Source organism: Apaloderma vittatum, unplaced genomic scaffold (assembly GCF_000703405.1).
Source record: "Apaloderma vittatum isolate BGI_N311 unplaced genomic scaffold, ASM70340v1 scaffold23661, whole genome shotgun sequence".
NCBI classification, from domain to species: domain Eukaryota; kingdom Metazoa; phylum Chordata; class Aves; order Trogoniformes; family Trogonidae; genus Apaloderma; species Apaloderma vittatum.
Window position 1 is genome coordinate 1 of NW_009697715.1, and position 18,036 is coordinate 18,036.

General features: G+C 38.3%; 1 protein-coding gene across 1 annotated transcript; it reads left to right on the top strand.

The window, feature by feature from the left end:
- Positions 1 to 146: 146 nt before the first annotated feature.
- LOC104280176 (chromosome unknown open reading frame, human C6orf165) lies at positions 147 to 17,787 on the top strand. Its single transcript, XM_009877751.1, has 12 exons — positions 147 to 254; positions 1,916 to 1,999; positions 2,326 to 2,416; positions 3,352 to 3,540; positions 4,052 to 4,210; positions 6,498 to 6,706; positions 7,522 to 7,641; positions 10,312 to 10,510; positions 11,316 to 11,453; positions 13,542 to 13,735; positions 14,452 to 14,595; positions 17,557 to 17,787. Exons 1-12 carry the CDS (start codon positions 147 to 149, stop codon positions 17,785 to 17,787), a joined length of 1,866 nt encoding a protein of 621 aa, XP_009876053.1.
- Positions 17,788 to 18,036: the final 249 nt, after the last annotated feature.

An 18,036-nucleotide genomic window follows, 5' to 3' on the forward strand; every position in this document is an offset into this window, starting at 1 on the left:
TTCCCCTCCCTCCGGCCCAGCCCGTTGGCAGCGGGGTCATCCTCTGCGCCGCCAGGAGGAACGTTGAAATCTTCACCGAAGGTTTCAAATCTTCACCCGAAATCTTAAATCCACGTTAATGCCCTTAACGTGTGTGTTGGTCCGGTATGTCCCGGGACCAGACCGAAAGCATCATCAAGAAAATAGTTCGTGAAATCGGCCAAGAATGCGCTGCCCGGGGAGAAACCATTTCCGAAACCTTGGTGGCATTCATGGTAAGTGTGAAATAAATGTTCAGAGTGGTTTTTGCTGTTTGTTTTTGTTGTTTGTTTTTGTTGTGGTGGGGTTTTTTTGTTTTTTAATTATTATGTCATCTGGGTGTTTTTCTAAATTCTACTGACATCCATAAAATATGAAGATAAATATACCTTGGTGACATACATACACAACAGGAGGTTCAACCCTAGGTGCCTGTAGCTTGACGGTTAAAACTGTTTTTTAGGGTTTTCTTGAAGCAGAGGCATAATTTTACACTTAGCAAATAATTCCCCTGAAGTTACCGGCTGACACTGAGTGACATGAAATGAGGACATTGGTCATTCCTGTGGTCGTCAAAGTCAGCAAAGCCCAAAAGGCAGCTCTGCGGCAGCCTGCCCAGGCCGGGAAGGAGACAGCTGGGGTTTCCAGGGGTGACCTGAACTTGGAAGCAGCTTGGTCTCTGATTGCCCACATTGGGAACTTTTAAAAGGGACTTCAGTAATATTCAGTATAGGGTCCTAAAAACCTGAAAAACTATTCCATTCCTCTGAAATGCTATCCATGTGAATATAAGGCCCTGAGTCCTCAGAATTCTTCAGACTCCACCTTGGAGTTCTCCCTCAGTTTTCTTCTACAGGCGGAGAAACCATTTTCTTATTTCTAAAGTGAAAAATTGTTCTCAAGTTTCAGTAACGTTTCTTCCCACTCTCATCAATGAACAAAAAGGCAGGATGCATAGGTAAATGCTCATTGCAGCTACTATATTATTCTTTGATGTCTACCTCCTCCCTCTGTCATGATGAATTCTTTTGTTTCTCTGTTTAAGCAGGGCCAGGTAATATAAATTGGCTGAATATTTGAAGGAGCAGCCTTGGATCCCACTTAAACTAAAAATGAAATGGAATCAAGCTCAATTTTGTCCTTAGTAGTTAACTATAAGTATTCTAAAAAACACTCTACACTTTGGCATCTCACCTTAGGAAATGTGGCACCACTGCAGAGTATAGTCCAAATGCATCTGCAGATCAGTGCCTGCAGAAAGATGGAACTAGGTTCTTCTTTACTGATGGTATAAGAACAGAAGTAGATCTTGATAAACTTGTATATGAATGTAAATGCTTCATAGCAATGCCGTTAGCCTGCTGTTATTTTTGTCCTAAATGTGGCATCTTGGCTTTAAAAAATACATTAGTCTCAAAAGCAGCATTAATCAATTAAGCATGAAAATTTTCCTGGGTAAAAATCTTTCACATGTGGCTGGCAAGATAATCAGTGTGCATACCAGTTGCAAACATCCACGTATTTCCCTGTATGCAGAACACTATGAATTTTTAAATCCAAGTAGTAAACTTACAGACATGCATACACCAGCGGAGAAGTCTATAAACGACCATGGTGGATTTTTATAAAATTTTACTTAGAAAAATACTTTTGTAGGAAAATTTTTAAGGAGCTATATATAAATATTTCTCTGCAAAGTTTGCATCTCAAGTAGGTTTTTTCCATTTATGTCTGAGAACTGAGATTGAAACTGGCAACTGTGAAACGAAGTAACTTTGTTTCATTATCAAAGATTGAAATGGAAAAAAAAAAAGTAAAGAAATATCGAGTACATCTCAGAAAGAAAACAGTGTATGCTGAGATAGAAATTAATGGCTTTCTTTTTGGAAATCTCTAGGTGAAAGCTGTTGTTTTAGATCCCAGAAACAACTTTACACTGGATCAAATCCTTTCAGAAAAAGATGTGCAAAACCTCATCCAGGTAATTCTGACATCATGGTGAGAGCCAGTACTTAGCTAAGATGAAGCATTATTTACTATCTGTTCCTGTAACTAAAATGCCATTTTATTGTGATTTGAACACTTTCAAATTTTCAATGCTGCTTCATTCACATGGTTCTGTAGCTAAAAACTGGATTATATGTTCATGTTAACAAATGCCTTATACTTCATTGTGTTCATACCAAGTTGAGAGAATGGTTAGGGAGAGGGCTCTCCTGCTGTTGTGAAACCTGTAGCATAGCTGCTGTGAGTCCAGATGTTTCCTCTGTGATGAGAAAGAACTCACTACCATGTTTCTCTCCTCAGCTCTGTGTTACCAGGCTGCTTGACAGAGCAAACCCATCTCTGAGCACAATTAAGATGCAAGTTCACTTTGATATGAACTATGCAAACCGAGGTAATTTCAAATATGTTTTTATACAAGTTGATTCTGAGTTTAGGATTTAATGTCTCTTTCTGTAGGGCTAATAATGATTCTTTTTAAATGACTGCTGGCACTAGAACAAAATAAAAATCCCTGGAGAAATGTACTACATAGGAGCATGGTACTTCAGTGTGGATATAGTAGGGAAACAATGTACATCAAATTTGAGAGTACATTCATCTCATCCTGTCTGAGAGATTTACTGAATGTAATGTATTAGATCACTTGAGAACAATTATGCTTTCAGGTGTAGTAGCTAGCTACCATCACCAAGAAAAACCTGCCCTCCACCTGTGTATCTGAAAGAGAGCCATTACCCAGAACTGCACTCCCGTATCTAAAAGAGAACTTGGTGTTTCTTCCATATCTTTACTTAAGATGAGCAGTCTTGAACAATCTGTTACAGTTTTAACCAAGTATGTTTTGATCTCATCAGTGGTACTTCATACTTCAGAGGGTCTAAAGATGGGAATGTGGAAGACAAATGAGATGAGGAGGATGTCTCTGCTGTAGCTGTAACTTCAGATCTCAGTGAGACAGTGAGGGCTGGCTGGGAAACAGAAGATGCAGAATGAGAGTAGACAAAAAATGTAATTTCTGCATGGGGACATCATGAATATGTTTTTTTTGTAAGCAAAGCAAAATTTAAAGCAATGCTAGGAAGTTGCTCCAAAGTTTTCTGGATTCAGTAAGTCCAGTAAGATTCTGATATCCTGAGTAGTGTTCAGATTTGAGCATGTAACTTGAGATGTGTGTGAAGTGTGTGTGTGTGTGAACATCTCTTCCACGTTGTCTGTGCTTCAGAAACCTTGAATTGATGCCGTGGCTGTGGAAATAAATTGCACCCTCTGTATAAGACACATTCCAAAGAATTTAGATAGCTGTTCCTAACTGTCCTTCTTTCCTAGCTGAATTACTCAGTGAGCAGCACCGTGTTCTGGAGGGAAGGCTGGCTCCTGTGGTCAAAGAGATCATAGATAGTCATCCTCGTGTGCTAAAAGAAATGGAGAATGTGTATCAGAAGATCATTAGCTACGTGTTGCTGAGCTCCGGCCTGGGATCGCCAACAGATATCGAGGTTGTCAGGGAGGTAACAGGTCAGTAAACTCCCAGCTGTGGAATTGGGCTTTTCTTGATGAAAAATTAAATTGCACCTTCACTTTACTGATCTTTCAATACAGGTGTAGTAAACTGTGATGAATGCTTACTACTTTAAACTAATAGAGGCTAGATGTAGACTACAGATAAGGAATTCTTTTATGATGGGGGCGGTGAAACACTGGAACAGATTGTCCAGAGAGGTGGTGGAGGCCCCAACCTTGGAGACATTCAAGGTCAGGTTTGATGGGGCTCTGAGCAATGTGACCTAGGTAAAGATGTCCCTGCTCACTGCAGGGGGGTTGGACTAGATGACCTTTAAAGATCCCTTCCAACCCAAACTATTATATGATACTACCCAAACTGTCACTGTTCAGGCTTGAAGTCTGAATTTGCCATGGATTTCCTACTTTTTGTAGTTGTTCAGGAGAGGGTATTTTTACTTGTTTAGTGATTTTCTTTTCTGTTCCCTCATACTGAGGGTTTTCTAACCCTTTGTAATGCTTCTAGCTGCCCTGCAGAGCGTATTCCCCCAGACAGAGATGCTCACTTTCGTCTCACTCAGTAAGAAGAACAAAGAGCAACAGCTGAAAAATCTTGCCATGCTAGTCACAGGAATTCGGTTGTACAACAGGGAATGTGGGAAAGGAGGAGGCAGCATTGATGACTGTAAGTAGAGAACTGCATGTGGGCTGTGTGTGCCCAATTAATTCTTCCCGACTTCCTTCACTGGAGCGGCTCCAATAATATTCTATCTCGCTAGATAAACAGCTTTAACTCAGGTCTGCAAACCTGAAGGAAAAGTACATATTTAGTATTTAAATATAGGTTTCCACACTGGCTACTACTTTTTAGCTAAGAAGGAGCCCTATGTGGTTGATATTGAAGGATTATATGTATTAACTTCATGCTCTAATTTACCTCATGAAAACTTGTTCCCAGATACCCTGCCATTAAGTGAATTAAATATGTAATGTTTGCCTTTAAAAGCCATTAATTAAAATCTTGAAAGGACACTGTCAGTCCAGTCACAATTTTCTGTCGAGTACGTGTGATGAGATGTGATAAAAGTTGCTGGGACATTATCTGTTCTTGGGTAATTTAAAGTAACCTCTCCAGATTCTTAACATGTTCCCAACAGTCTTTTGCATTTTAAATCTTTCTGCTTCTTTAATAAGCAAAAAATGCCAATGGCTGTTTTTCAGAAGCTGTATTCAGAGTAAGGCAAGACTTTGTTATTCCTCTTATTTATTCTTTTACCCCAGAGCCAAATTATTTCTATAAAGTTTACATTTAATAATCAAGTAAATGACTGGTCAGTGGAGAAGTTTTTGTGAATATGCATATAGTATTTTAGCTCAGTGCAAAGACTTCTTTGTAAGAAAGGTCTGCAGCCCAGTTTTAGGGGAGAACCTGTCATTTTAAAAGACCAAAAGGCTACAATACGTACTTCTCCTGCTAAGAAAATTGTGCTTTTTGGAAAGCAAAGCACTTGCTTAGCTAGACGGCAATTTAAGTAAAGTGGTATAAGTTGGAAAAAAACCTCACCAAAACACAACATCAGGGAAAGAAATAAGCAACTTTCCTGATTTTGGTGATTTTTTTTTTCTCACATGCTAAGCAAGGCATTGTTGATTTTCTGTTTTTATAACGATTTCCCACAAATGTGACCTTTCTGTGTTGCGGCTGACTCTATTCTATATTCGCTGGGCCTTGGTTACAGTGTGAGGGAGCATTCAGCTCTTGTGGCTATACAAAAGGCATGGTTTACACTATTTTGTGATCTTTGTCACCGTAATATCTGTGGGCTTTGTAATTGATTAAAATAGACAATATGATTGTTAATCCTGTGGCGTTTGTTAACTTCTTGGCACCTACCACTTTGAGCTAGATGGAGAAAACACAGCATGAATGCTCTTAGGTCAGGAGATTAAAAGTGTCTTTATGTTTAGGGCCAGTAGTTAGACCACTAAAGCCTTAATTTTGGTGTTAGCAGCGGTCTTGCTGCAGTAGGGCTCCACCTTGGCTTCTCACCCTGCTTCCAAAAAAGTAAATCAGCCAAGTGCTAAGCTTGCTCTACCTGAGGTTGGACCACTTGTAATACCCCTGCAAATTTACTTCCCTTTCTAACTTTGTCAAATCTAGCCGTTTCTGCGCTTGCGAGGTTTTGAGTAGCCATACCTCAAGCCTAATTACTGCACTGCTGCTTGCTGATGTGGCCAGCGTTCAAAGTTCAACGCGCACAGCTAAGGGCTGTGTTGCGCACTTTAGGAAAGTGGCTCGGCCTTCTTGTGCTGTTGCCTTGCACAGATGTCTGCTTACAAAACAGAACATACCAAAACATTCGGTGTAATGGTTGTCCACTGTCAATAATGAACTCTTAAAAATATTATTTATAGTGTATTTTATATCAGCTAAAATATATTTTATTTACCTGTGCAGTTTGGGGAATTTGTGGAGGTTTTTAAATATGAATCCTGAATTCTCATAGCTGCATAGGCATATTTTTTCATGTAGTATCTATCTTCTCTTTTTAAATAATACACTTTGACTCACTCTTAGAAGACTGTTAGATCTCAAAGTGCCCAGGAAATGGGAGGCCTGTTACTAATATTTTACAAATGAGGAAACTGAGAACTGAAAATTGCACAGGTTGCCTAAAGTCTCTCAGGAAACCCATGTCAGTAGTAGCAACTGAACTGCATCCACTATAAAGCTAGTTGCCTCACAGTCCTCCATTTGACTGTGATATTTCCACATCTGTTATTCCGACTGTTTGGAACCCCTTGACTAGTTAAGATACAGTGGTTGAATTTGGTACGCAAGTACTTGGAAATGCGTGACTGTGAAGACAAAATTTAGAAATCGAAATTTTATGGGAGGGCCGCTTTGACCGCTTGCTAATGATTTAAATAATCCTTTTGATATGTATCTCATATTTGTCGTATACAAATAGTGCCAGCCATTCTGAATGAAACCATTCCATCAGCTACATGGGCTATTGATGAAAGCCTCAACACTTGCCATACACGAGCCCAGCAGTACACAGCTCTGCTGGAATCCATGCAGGAAGACAAAGACAGATACACACAGCTTAGTTCTTTTGAAATAAAAGCAGCACTGTTCAACGTGAGACAACATGAAGCCTTCCTTTGCATCCTTCTGGTGAGATACCATCATGCTATATCCTGTGGGTTTTTCTTGCAGATGCGATGTATTCAAGTTGCCTACTTATACAGGACAGAAATACAAGAAAATATTCAAAATAAAGGAAATAGAATTTATCCCTATATATGAGAATCTACATTATCTGTCATACCAACCTTTGTACCTAATGTGCTGAGTTTGGTTACTGTCTGGTAACAAACAAAATGAATTAATTGTGTGCTGCAGTGTGATTGTGCTTCCATTTAAATTTTGGAGGTTTCCTTTTTTGGTTTAATTTCATTAATAAAAGGCTTAAAACGTAGGACTTTTTTTCTTGTTTGCATACTGATATTCAGTCTGCCCCAAAAGGCATGAGAGAAAAAATCTTTGTTCAATCCATAAATCATCTCGATTTTAGTCTAGAGACATTCCCAACACATATAGAATCATCAGAAGTCTTTGAAGAATACAGTTTGTATTCCTGAAACTCATTTTGTTTACGAAGACCTTTTCATTTGCCTTTTGAGAAACTGCAGGGTTTTGCTTGTCTTTCCTGTATATTGTAAAGCTTGGAAAAATATTTCCCTCTTAAACATTTTTCAGTTCTCTCATTGTAAAAATGTAGAGATTTTCTATAAAAATTACTAGTATATGTTCAAGAGAAGTGCCTCTTTTTATATCTGAATACTGAAGGAAAAAAATATTTTGTGGAGAATTAGGGTGCATTTCATTCCTGAAAACGGTTGCATGAAGAGATTCAAGTACATACTTAGTAATAAGTAATTGATTTTTTGACTGCCATACTTCTTACCTGACAAAAGTTCTCTCTCCAGTCTGATGCAATTACAAGTGCTCAAGAAGTTGAAAAGATGAATGTGCAGTTTGTAGCAACAATGGAGCAACTGAAAAACACAGTGCAGGATGAGGTTTCTATAGATACTAAAGATGTTTTTGTAAGTATTTTGAATGGAAAACCTATTTCTTCTTAATTATAAAAAAATTACTGAAGTATTACGTTATATTTGCTGATGTATTTTTGCGTAGCTTCTGTTAGGAAAAAGGCTACATTGTTTTCTCTCTGTTACAACAGAATCTGATTTTTGAAAGTGCAACTAAACTAAAAGACTTGATCTCAAGGTAAAAGAAAAGCAAGGTACAAAAAGGGAGAGGAGGAATTAAATGGTATTTTCCTGTAAGTCACTTGAGTAATTTGTCAGTATTTGTAGATTTACAGTGATATTTTCCTGTTTTGTGTAAATATTCTCTCCTGTTCCTTTCATAAATAGTAAGAACATAATGATGACAGATAATGGCACATCAGAGTGTGATTCTTTTAAAGTCCTCTCAGATAGCAATTCCTGTAATTACAGTGTGACTCCTTGATATCATTTTCTCGTGAAAACCTGAGATTATTATGATAGCATGGTGTAAAGGAAATGGGAGAGAAGTGTGCCAGCAACCAGCTTCATTGAATTTATTTTTCATGGAAGAGCTCATTATTTTGTGTGATTTGTCTGTTATTTTAATTAATAGTAAACTGTTAAACTAGCATGCAATCCATGCATATGTTAGGTTATATTTCACCCCTCTAAACAAATAATTAGAAAGCAAAATAAAGTCTATGGTGGAGGAGCAAGGAAGGAAGATCATTCCTTCCCCACCTGCTTGGAGTATTTTTTACACTTCTTGTTAGGGCGTCTGAGCTGGAAACTCATGGGAACAGCACTTCAGCTGAGGTGTATCTCAGGTGTGATCTGATGCTTCAGTTTTTGTGTGCTTGTGATTTTATAAGCCTGATGTTCTCATCTGGAGAACATTTCCTCTCTCATCCAGCTGCTCAAAGTATTTTTTTCTCTTGGGGCTTAAGTGATGAATAGACATATTGCTTTTTTCCTTAGAAGCTATCTACTGTTGTCTGCTTCCTTCCTAGACTTTTTTCTCTTTTCAGGTTGGTTAGCAGTTTTTTCTTCTCTGCTGAAGGCAGAATGGGTAATGTCTTTCGATTTCAGGTCTTCTCCAGCTAGAGATTTCTCTATTAACACACCGTTTAAGTAGTTCTTGTCTTCAGATAGTTTCTGAGAAGCTACATCCTCCACATATGTAGAATCACAGAATCACAGAATTGTTGAGGCTGAAAAAGACCTCTGAGATCATCAGGTCCAGCCTATGACCCAACAGCATCACATCGGCCAGACCAGGGCACTAAGTGCCACATCCAGCCTCTCCTTAAACTACTCCACCACTTCCCCGGGCAGTACCCTCTCCATGAGGAAGTGTTTCCTGATATCTAACCTAAACCTTCCAAGCCTGACCCCCACCTGACTACACCCTCCCTTCAGGGAGTTGTAGAGAGTGATCGGGTCCCCCCCGAGTCTGCTCTTCTCCAGGCTAAACACCCCCAGCTCCCTCAGCCTCTCCTCACAGGACTTTCCCTCCAGTCCCTTCCCCAGCCTCGTTGCTCTCCTCTGGACCCGCTCCAGCCCCTCAAGGTCTTTCTTGCAGTGAGGGGCCCAGCCCTGCACACAGGGCTCGAGGGGAGGCCTCACCAGTGCTGAGCACAGGGGCAGAATCACATCCCTGCTCCTGCTGGACACACTATTTCTGATACAAGCCAGGATGCCACTGGTCTTCCGGGCCACCTGGGCACACTGCTGGCTCACGGTCAGCCAGTTGTCAGGGTATTCTGTCTTTTGAAAACCATAGGATAAGGTCTATATTTGTAGAGAATATTTGTTTTAGGAAACGTAGTGGGTTTCATTGACACTCTTTGTTTATTCTAGTAAGAATGATTTTGATCTTGCTGCCCTTCCTTTACGTATTTTCATTTTTATAACTGTAACACTTCTACAGCGTCGGTGATGCTGATGAATTCCAGAGCCAACTCTGTTGGCTCTTCTTGGAGTAATGGTGTTAATATGCATCAAATACAATGTTATTAGTATGCATTTCAAATTTGTTGGAATGTTTTCTCGTAAATGGTCTGTGTGTTTAGATGTAACAGGGAACATTTTATGTCACAGAAACCACATTTATACTCAAAGCTCATAGGCTTTTTCGGTATGTGCTGACAACTGTGTGTCAGCATTGCTGCTGGGAATGGTAGCTTCCAGTTTTGTCCTGGACCCTGTGCTAGTCTGAAGAGGTTTACACCCCATTAATGTGACACACATGATGGCCTGGGGTTTGTGGTGCTAAGTCACTCTAGAGGCAGAGCAGAAAAAATAACAAAACATGGTAGCTTGTAAATACAGATGTGGTTTTACTCCATCTGGCAGTTAAACGGGTGCATTTGTCTTGTCTTCCTTATTCGTGCCCACCTTATTTTCAGTTATAAAACTGTGTTGTCGAGTGAAGCGCTCCATAGCAAACATGGTCTCAGAGTAATGTGTTTGGGGTAAAATGTAGAGAAGTCCCATTCCTACATCCTGGATGTACATGCTTTGGTCATACGTGATGAGAGCTCCTTTTATAGTGGCCAGGAGTTTCCCTGGAGTTTCTGGATGCTGAAGGCCTTGGAGATCAGCCCTGCTTTGCTTGTAGCAGGGATTTTTGTGTACAGCACTTGGGTTATGTTGCAGACATAAAACAAATCTGGAGTTCCAATAATTTTCTTTGTTTTCTAGCCTCTCTTTGTTGCACTTTCTAACCTCTGGACCAGCTTTCAGGATGAAATACTACTGCTAAGCTTCCTCAGAAATATGACTAAGGATTTGCAACAGTTCTCAGAAATCCAGTCACAGCTTTTTCCTGAGGAAGTACTTACATCTCTTCTGGAAGGCGTGACTGTGAAAAGTGACGAGGAAAGGATAAGGGAAACCATGGGTACTGGAAATTATCACTTTTTCATCTTCCTTCATTTTCCAAGATTCTCTGTTTTGCCTTTCTTTACATAAAGTGCTACACATTGACTTTTTTCAATAAGGAGAGTTTGCACAGTAAATTAAATTAAGTCTTGTAGTGTGTGGTTTTATTTTCCATGCAGTGTAGTTTGGGCTTTTATTTTTATATATAAAATATATGAAAATATATAAAATATACAAATATAGACATTTATATTATAAATTATTATATTGTTTTATTTATATAAAATATATAAATATATAAAATGTGTAAATATATATAAAAATATAGTTACTAGATATAAATATACCTTATAAAACTGGCAGAATGATTGGAGAATAGTATTTCTGCTCTTTTTAATTTTTTTTTTATGTTTGTCTATGCCATTTTATATCTTTCAGAACTTCTGAAATGGCGGGGGAGGATAAAAAAGCTAATTTAATGGGGCTTTGGTTACCACATTTGTTTGTAAGACAGTATCCCTAGCAACCAAGTTATACTCCAGGGGGTTTGTAATGCATGAGTGGGTGAAAACAAAATACAAGAATAAGATATTACCTTCCTGTTTTGAAAGAAAACTAATGCTACTAAAGAAGATTCCTGCAGGACTGATTTTTTCAGTGGGATCTCTCTTAAGGCAGGGCTAAAATTTGGCTTTTGGGGTCTTGATGCTGCAGGTGGTCCTGTGAAGACCAGAGTAATTGCTCATCCAGTGACACTGTTATATATATTTTAAACATCTGATGTTCTGTTACTGAAATCCTTTTTTTGTTAAACCTTTTCTTAGAAACCAGAGTGAATGTTTGTGATTTCAAGGACCAGGAATGGCTTTTTCCTGAGACTACTGATAATTTTGATCGGTTGCTAATCCAGTACCATGGTTTCTGTGCACATGCTATTGGTGTGAAAGGCCTCACCCTCCCAGGTGAGGCTTTGTAGTTACTTGTTTTCCATACGTTACACGTACACAACTGCTAGGGACAATGGAAAGATGTGTTCTGAATGCGTCCTCTTATGTCAAAGCTGGAGTACTACAGTACTTCCATGTTTGAAATTTTCGTCCCGGATAATTCATTTCCCCTGTGAAAATATTTTTCTTTTAAAAATAAGTGAATAAACTGCCCTGAATCGAAGGTAGGACGGCTTCAAGAAAAAGTGAGCACAAGCAAGCAGAGGCAGACACAAGCTGGAATGAGTATATGTTTCCTCCTGCGGTGCATCCCTATAACCTACACTGCAGCTGAATACAGGTTTGTTTACTGTTGTTGATGTGTTTTAATACAGGCACAGGAAAATGCTTGTTCCTTCTATTTTATGTATCTGTGTATAGCAAACACACCCATTCATGCCTACATCATACGTATTTTTAAATAGTCATTGCACAGTAGTAAGAAACTTCTCTGAAAAGAGTGCAAAAAAAGAATGCACTTGATTTAAGTCAACTAATAAGAAATTTTGGGTTGGCCCTTCTAGGGTCATTTATCTTGAAAGCAACCCTTATTTCAACTACCCCATTAGTTCATGTTTTCTGTCTCCCTATCCTTTATAGAGCCTATCCATGCAGAATTGTTCTAAACTTACAGGAGATTGGGAGGAAAATATTGCCATTACTTGGCAATATTTAAAAAGTTATTTTAACAGTAGTGTAAATTACCTACGTTTATTTAGTATGGCATATGAGAACAACTGTCCTGGCTGGACTGAAGGTCTCTCTAGCCCTATCTGATTTTTGGATGTGGACAGTCACAAATACTTGATGATTAGGAATGATCATCCCTTAATTATATCCTTCTCTGTCCTAGCAGTTAGTGGTTATGGGATTTCCTCAGATAAATGCCGACTCTGTAACCCTCTGTTGAATAATCCTTGAGAGAGATTTTTCATTTATCTAATTGCTTTTTGACTCGATTTAGAGTTTGCCATGGGATATTCTTATTGTCAAGAGTCCCTCAGTTACAATTACATATATTATAAAAAGGTACCTCTTTCTGAGATGGTTTTAAGCTTGGGCTTGATAATTTCATCAAAGACCTAAATAGGCTTTCTATTAGGAAAATTAGTGAATAGTAATTTTATGTTGCACACCATTCATGGGTTTATAACCCTGTATCATATTATTTCTTTTCAGTTGCTTCTTTTTAATGCTGAAGAGGCCTCTTTCTTTAACCCTTCTTTCTGTGAAAGGTATTCCAAGCCCCTGTACATTCAAAACTCTTCTTCATTTTACTTTTTTTAATTCTCTTGTGTTGGAACAAAATGTAGTATTACAAATGTAGCATGTAGGTTGTTATAATGTCAGTTTTCTTCTCCCCTCTGTTTGCATTCTAGTAATTCCTGACATTATTTTTTTGATTGCCACTGAGTAGAGCCATTTAGTATTTTAAAGGCACTGTCTATAATGATTCTAGGTCTTTCCTGGGCCATGACAGCTGAAGCAGAGCCTGCTGCTGTCCTTGAGTTCAATTTGTGTTTTCCTATATAAGTTATTTGGCCTTTATTGACGTTTCATTTCCTCTGTTAACTTACTGTCCAGCTTCCTAGCTGCTTCATCTGCTGCTTCAGTTAATTTCCATGTTATGCACTTTGGTATAAATGGACTGATGATCCACAATTAAATATTTACTGGACATTATAGGGGAAACATTTGTGGGTATGGGCTGTTTTCATAAGCCTTTGCTCTAGGTGTGTTATCTGTTGTTTTTCTGGCAGGCACGCACTAAAGCATGATGGGTGTGCTCAGTTGTACTGTCATAGAATCATAGAATCATTTAAGGTTGGAAAGGACATTTAAGATCATCAAGTCCAACTTACAGCCCTACACCACTGTAACACTAAACCATCTCCTAACGAAACAGACTTTTTGGCATTTAAAAAAAGCTTACTTTGAGGATTTATTCTGCTTTCTGAAGAAAGGAAGTGAAACTGACTTGAGGAAAACACAGAATTTTGGTTACAAATGTCTTTTGCATTGGCTAACATACTGTTTGTTATTTTATTAATTATTTTTTTTTAGGAAATCCTGCTATTGGCATTTTGAAGCATGAGGAGAGGTACTATGTTTTCAGTTCCAGAGAGGCTGCATACATCTTTGCTGAAGATCCAGCTAAGTTCATTCAACTGAACGTAGAAAAAGCACAAGAACATCCAGAACTAATTCAACTGCTTGAGCTTTGTTGTCAGTTTGAACACCTCATTCCGTACGCACAGGTATGCATTGCCCAAGCATTTTTCTGAATAGCTCCTGGGTTACTGGTTGATCTGTCCTTTCTAGAACATAAAGAGAACAGATGATATCCATATTTAGGAACAAAGTATAATCATCTGCGTATTGTAGAGAATGTCTGAAGAGCCCATCTTTTCCAGGTCGTCAGGGTGTTGATAAACATTTTCCCTTAATGTTGCTCTCACCTTATCTCTTCATAGGAGAATATCTAGAACCAAAGAATTGTGGGTTCCTAGCAATTCAAGAACGTAGTCTTGAAATGGCCCTTGGTGAGAAAGACACAGTTTATATCCTGGCTCTGGAAGAGATGTAACCATTTCTCCTAATTATGATTTATCAATTTTAGTCCATTCTAAAGACAAACTGAGGTGCCTGCATCATAAAATACTGGTGGTGATGGGACCCCTTTTTACCAAAAACCCAATGATTAAGCTCTCACTTGGGATGCGGCAATCTAAATTTCAGCTGTGGCCTCTGCCTAAAGGATTTTCTGTCAGAAATTAAATCCATTGAATACTTAATGGTTTCGTATTTTTAGTGGAGACAGGGAGAACAAAAAGATTGTTGAATGTAAAAATCACTATCCACTTGTGGTTGCAGGTTTCTCTTTGCTTTTAAAAAGTCACATATGCTATTGTTCTTAGATGTCTGTATTCTTCTCATTAATGCCTTGCTTAATTTGGGTTCTTTTTTCATCCAGGCCAGAAATGCAGACGATTGTTTGATGAAATCAACTGCAAAATGTGACAGTAGTACTCAAACTGATACTCATATTTTGCCTCCAACTATTGTGACATCCTATGAATGGAATGAATGGGAACTGAGAAGAAAAGCTATAAAATTGGTTTGTATTGTTATTACCAGATTTTCATTGTTGGATAACGAAGTTCAGAATACATTATTGTAAATTTTTGTTCCTTGCCAACATAATCTTATTTGAAGATATGCACCTTGTTACAATGGGCTCTATGTTTTTTTTCCAGGTATGTTATCTCCTTATTTCTAGATTTTCTTATTCTTCTACTTTTTCCATATTTTTCCCTAGTTTTTTGAGCAGTGCTTCCACTAAGTCTATTTATTCCAAATATTTTCAGCTGCCTTCTTTAAGTAATAAGAGTTTGTTGATTAGCACTGAATTTTAAAATCATTTCTCCACGTTCAAGTAAATTTCACAGGTTGAAGATATTGCTGTATACTTTCTTTGTTAAAAAAAAGTTGCAGAAAGGTCACACAAAACTGTTTTGCAAGTTGAGCGATTTATATCAATATTCATCAGCATCAAATAAGAGGAGAAGAAATGTAGTAACTGGCAGACAGGATGGTTAGGAATACCTTTGGAGCTTCTGCAGAAGCTTTCTTTGAGATAACTTATACATCCTTGAAATATATCAAAGCATAAGGCCTTTCTTTTTGTTTTTCTTCTTTTTTTTACATAACGAAATACTTTTCATTTCATCCTGGTTCTTCACGTTTGCTAAAACCAATTCTGCTTTTTGGGGGATAAAAAATATCTCTCTTTCATGTAGAACTGGACAGGTAAGAAACAGAGCAAGTAGATTTTCTGTTGCATATATATACCAGAGGAAATGCTTGTTCTACTGTCATGATGATGTTCTGATGGATTGGAAATCACAGTCTGTCCACAAAAGGTTGGCCACATACTTTAAAGCCTTTGAAGTAGCAGTATAAATTTTACAAGCTTCTTTCTAGGGTTTGCCAGCACATGTAGTTGTCAAAGTATAGCACCATTCAGTCAAAATGAACTTGTGAGTACAGGGAATATTGCAGTTACTGGTATCCACAGTTCACAGAATATTGCAGGGCTGACTGTTGATTTTCTGTGAGCAGATGCGCTGCAGAGGCCTGTTGTATGCTATGCCAGCCTTTGGGTTCTTTTTGCCATGAAATCTCTGATACTATAAACTGAAATGAAAATCTTGGACTGAGTTTTGCCAGCATTATAAAGGATTATAAAGTAATAGTTGTTACTGAGGTTTATAACGAAGGCGGTTAGGTTTAGCTGAGGCCTAGCTAAAAGCCTCCTTCACTTCTGTACCAAAGTACATAAATAAATTTAAGATGATGGTTTATCTTTAGCATAAGCAAAGGTCTGTGTTTTCCATGAAGATGATTCACAAGCAAATTCACAAGCTTGTTAGTTTGAAATGTTTTGAGAAAGTACATTAAAGCTGTAAGGGTGTTTTAGACTCAACTGTCCATATGGGAGAACAGTGATGTTGAGTTGAAACAAAAAATCCCAAATGCATGCAAAAGCATTTTGTCTACAGTAACTATGCTGAATTTGGAATATGAAGGTAATACAACATTTAGAGTCAAAAATAACAGAAATAGCTCACCCACGCATCCGCGAATTTGATACTTTAAGGGACTATCGGACATATTTGCAGGTTTTGTTAGAGGATGAACTCAGACACCTTAGGTTTTTTTTCCTGTACTTTTCTGTATTTCTGTACTGTTTTCTTTTTGTACTTAGCCAGAAAACCTGTGGTGGTATGAAATTTTAAAATACAACTGTGAGAACACCTATTTGATGTTAGAAGTAAAATTTTCAGCTCACATTTGTTCCTCTCTGCAAGGGTGGTTCCTCACAGTAGCATAAATTTAGTTTTCAAGAAGGGTACACTTAACAGAGAAACAGCATCTCATGCCTGCGCTTCTTCTAGTTGTCATTAAAACCCTCAGAAAAAAAGACTAAAATGGTCTCTTCTCTAAGTTCCTTATTGTTTGTCTCTGTATTTTCCTTAATGGCACCGTGCATGAGATTCAGTTGTAGATGAAGATACCAAAATGTCTCTACGTATCAGTGCTTCAACTTCCACTCCAGTTGAGAGAGACCTGGCTAGTGAAGTCGTGAGAACATTTTGACTCACCCTCATACCACCATTAAATTTTGCCAACTTAATCACCACCAATTCTAGTCTCCACTGACTTGACTGGACTCCAAGGACTTTCTCATTTGCATATAGGGTTCTATGTCCCACCGCACGAGTCTGTATTTTGATGAAAATGTTATGCCATATGGTTTACAATGTTTTACATCCTTGCTGACATAGAAGGCTGGGCAGAGTAAGGAACGTTATGTTGTTTCAGATGCTGACTTTGAAATGCTAAAACTTTGTGAGAGGTGGTTTTGTTCTTGTATCTCCAGAAGTTTCTGTGATTAAACACAGCTTTAATCATAAACTGCCTTAGCTTTTGCCACTTGCCAAGGGGTTGATGAGCAACATCTTGAAATAAGGCATTTTTTTCCTTTTTTTCTGATACTTAGTGACACCAACCCCCAAACCTGATCAGATTCAGTAGAAACCAGACAAAGACTTGATCCTGTAGTTGGGTTATCCGCAATAGTCAGGATCTTCAAACTTCTTTTAGATTGCAGGTGCCCGTAGAGATTTATCCAAGCCTGCCATCACATTCAGTGTGTTTTCAAATTGATTTAAATTAATGTGAAGGGCTGGAACAGCTTACTACGAAAGCAACGTTTCATTTTAATAAAACAAAGGCTTAGACGTTTAACAAAATCTGAAACACAGGGTGACCAAAGGAAAATACAAAAGCTGGATTAAAATGGGGAAGGCGACGTACGGCGCTGGTCACACATCCTGTTAGTTCAGGAGTTACCCAATCACAGTTGCAACCGTGCACTGACCATTGGGTGAAATGGGCCACGTTCCAGGTTTGTGAAGCCTGTAGATGTAAAATACGCAAACGCACCCAAGTATGCACTAGTGCCAAAATGCTTTGACAAAATTTTGCTTAATCCGATTCTTTTTTGTGTCTTTAGGCCAATTTGCGCCGCAAAGTAACTCATGCCATGCAGACTGATCTCAGCCATAGGAGAAGAGAGAACTGCACCCAGGTGTACTTGCCGAAAGACGGTAGCACCCAAACTAAGCGTGACAACTCAAGCAATGTACCCAGACCACAGGTTTTCTTGCAAGGTCTCCGAGGAGGGACATCTCCTACTACTCATTTGGTCAAAGTAGACTTAACGAGAGCAGTAGATGAAACCTAAGTGAAAATGAGAAACTGAAAGATGTGTATTGAATACATATATAAAAATCCCTGTGTATATCCAGATTAAGATTTTACTGTGTCTGTTGATTCTAGGAGCAGTTGATTTATTTCATTTATCTTATTTCTTGGGGCTGCTCACGGGTATTAAGTGATAGAAATGATAAGCCTGAAGCACACAGATTTTAAACAGTAATTTAGAATCAAGATGTTCACAGAGACTTAACTAACATTTAAATGTATAGTGTGT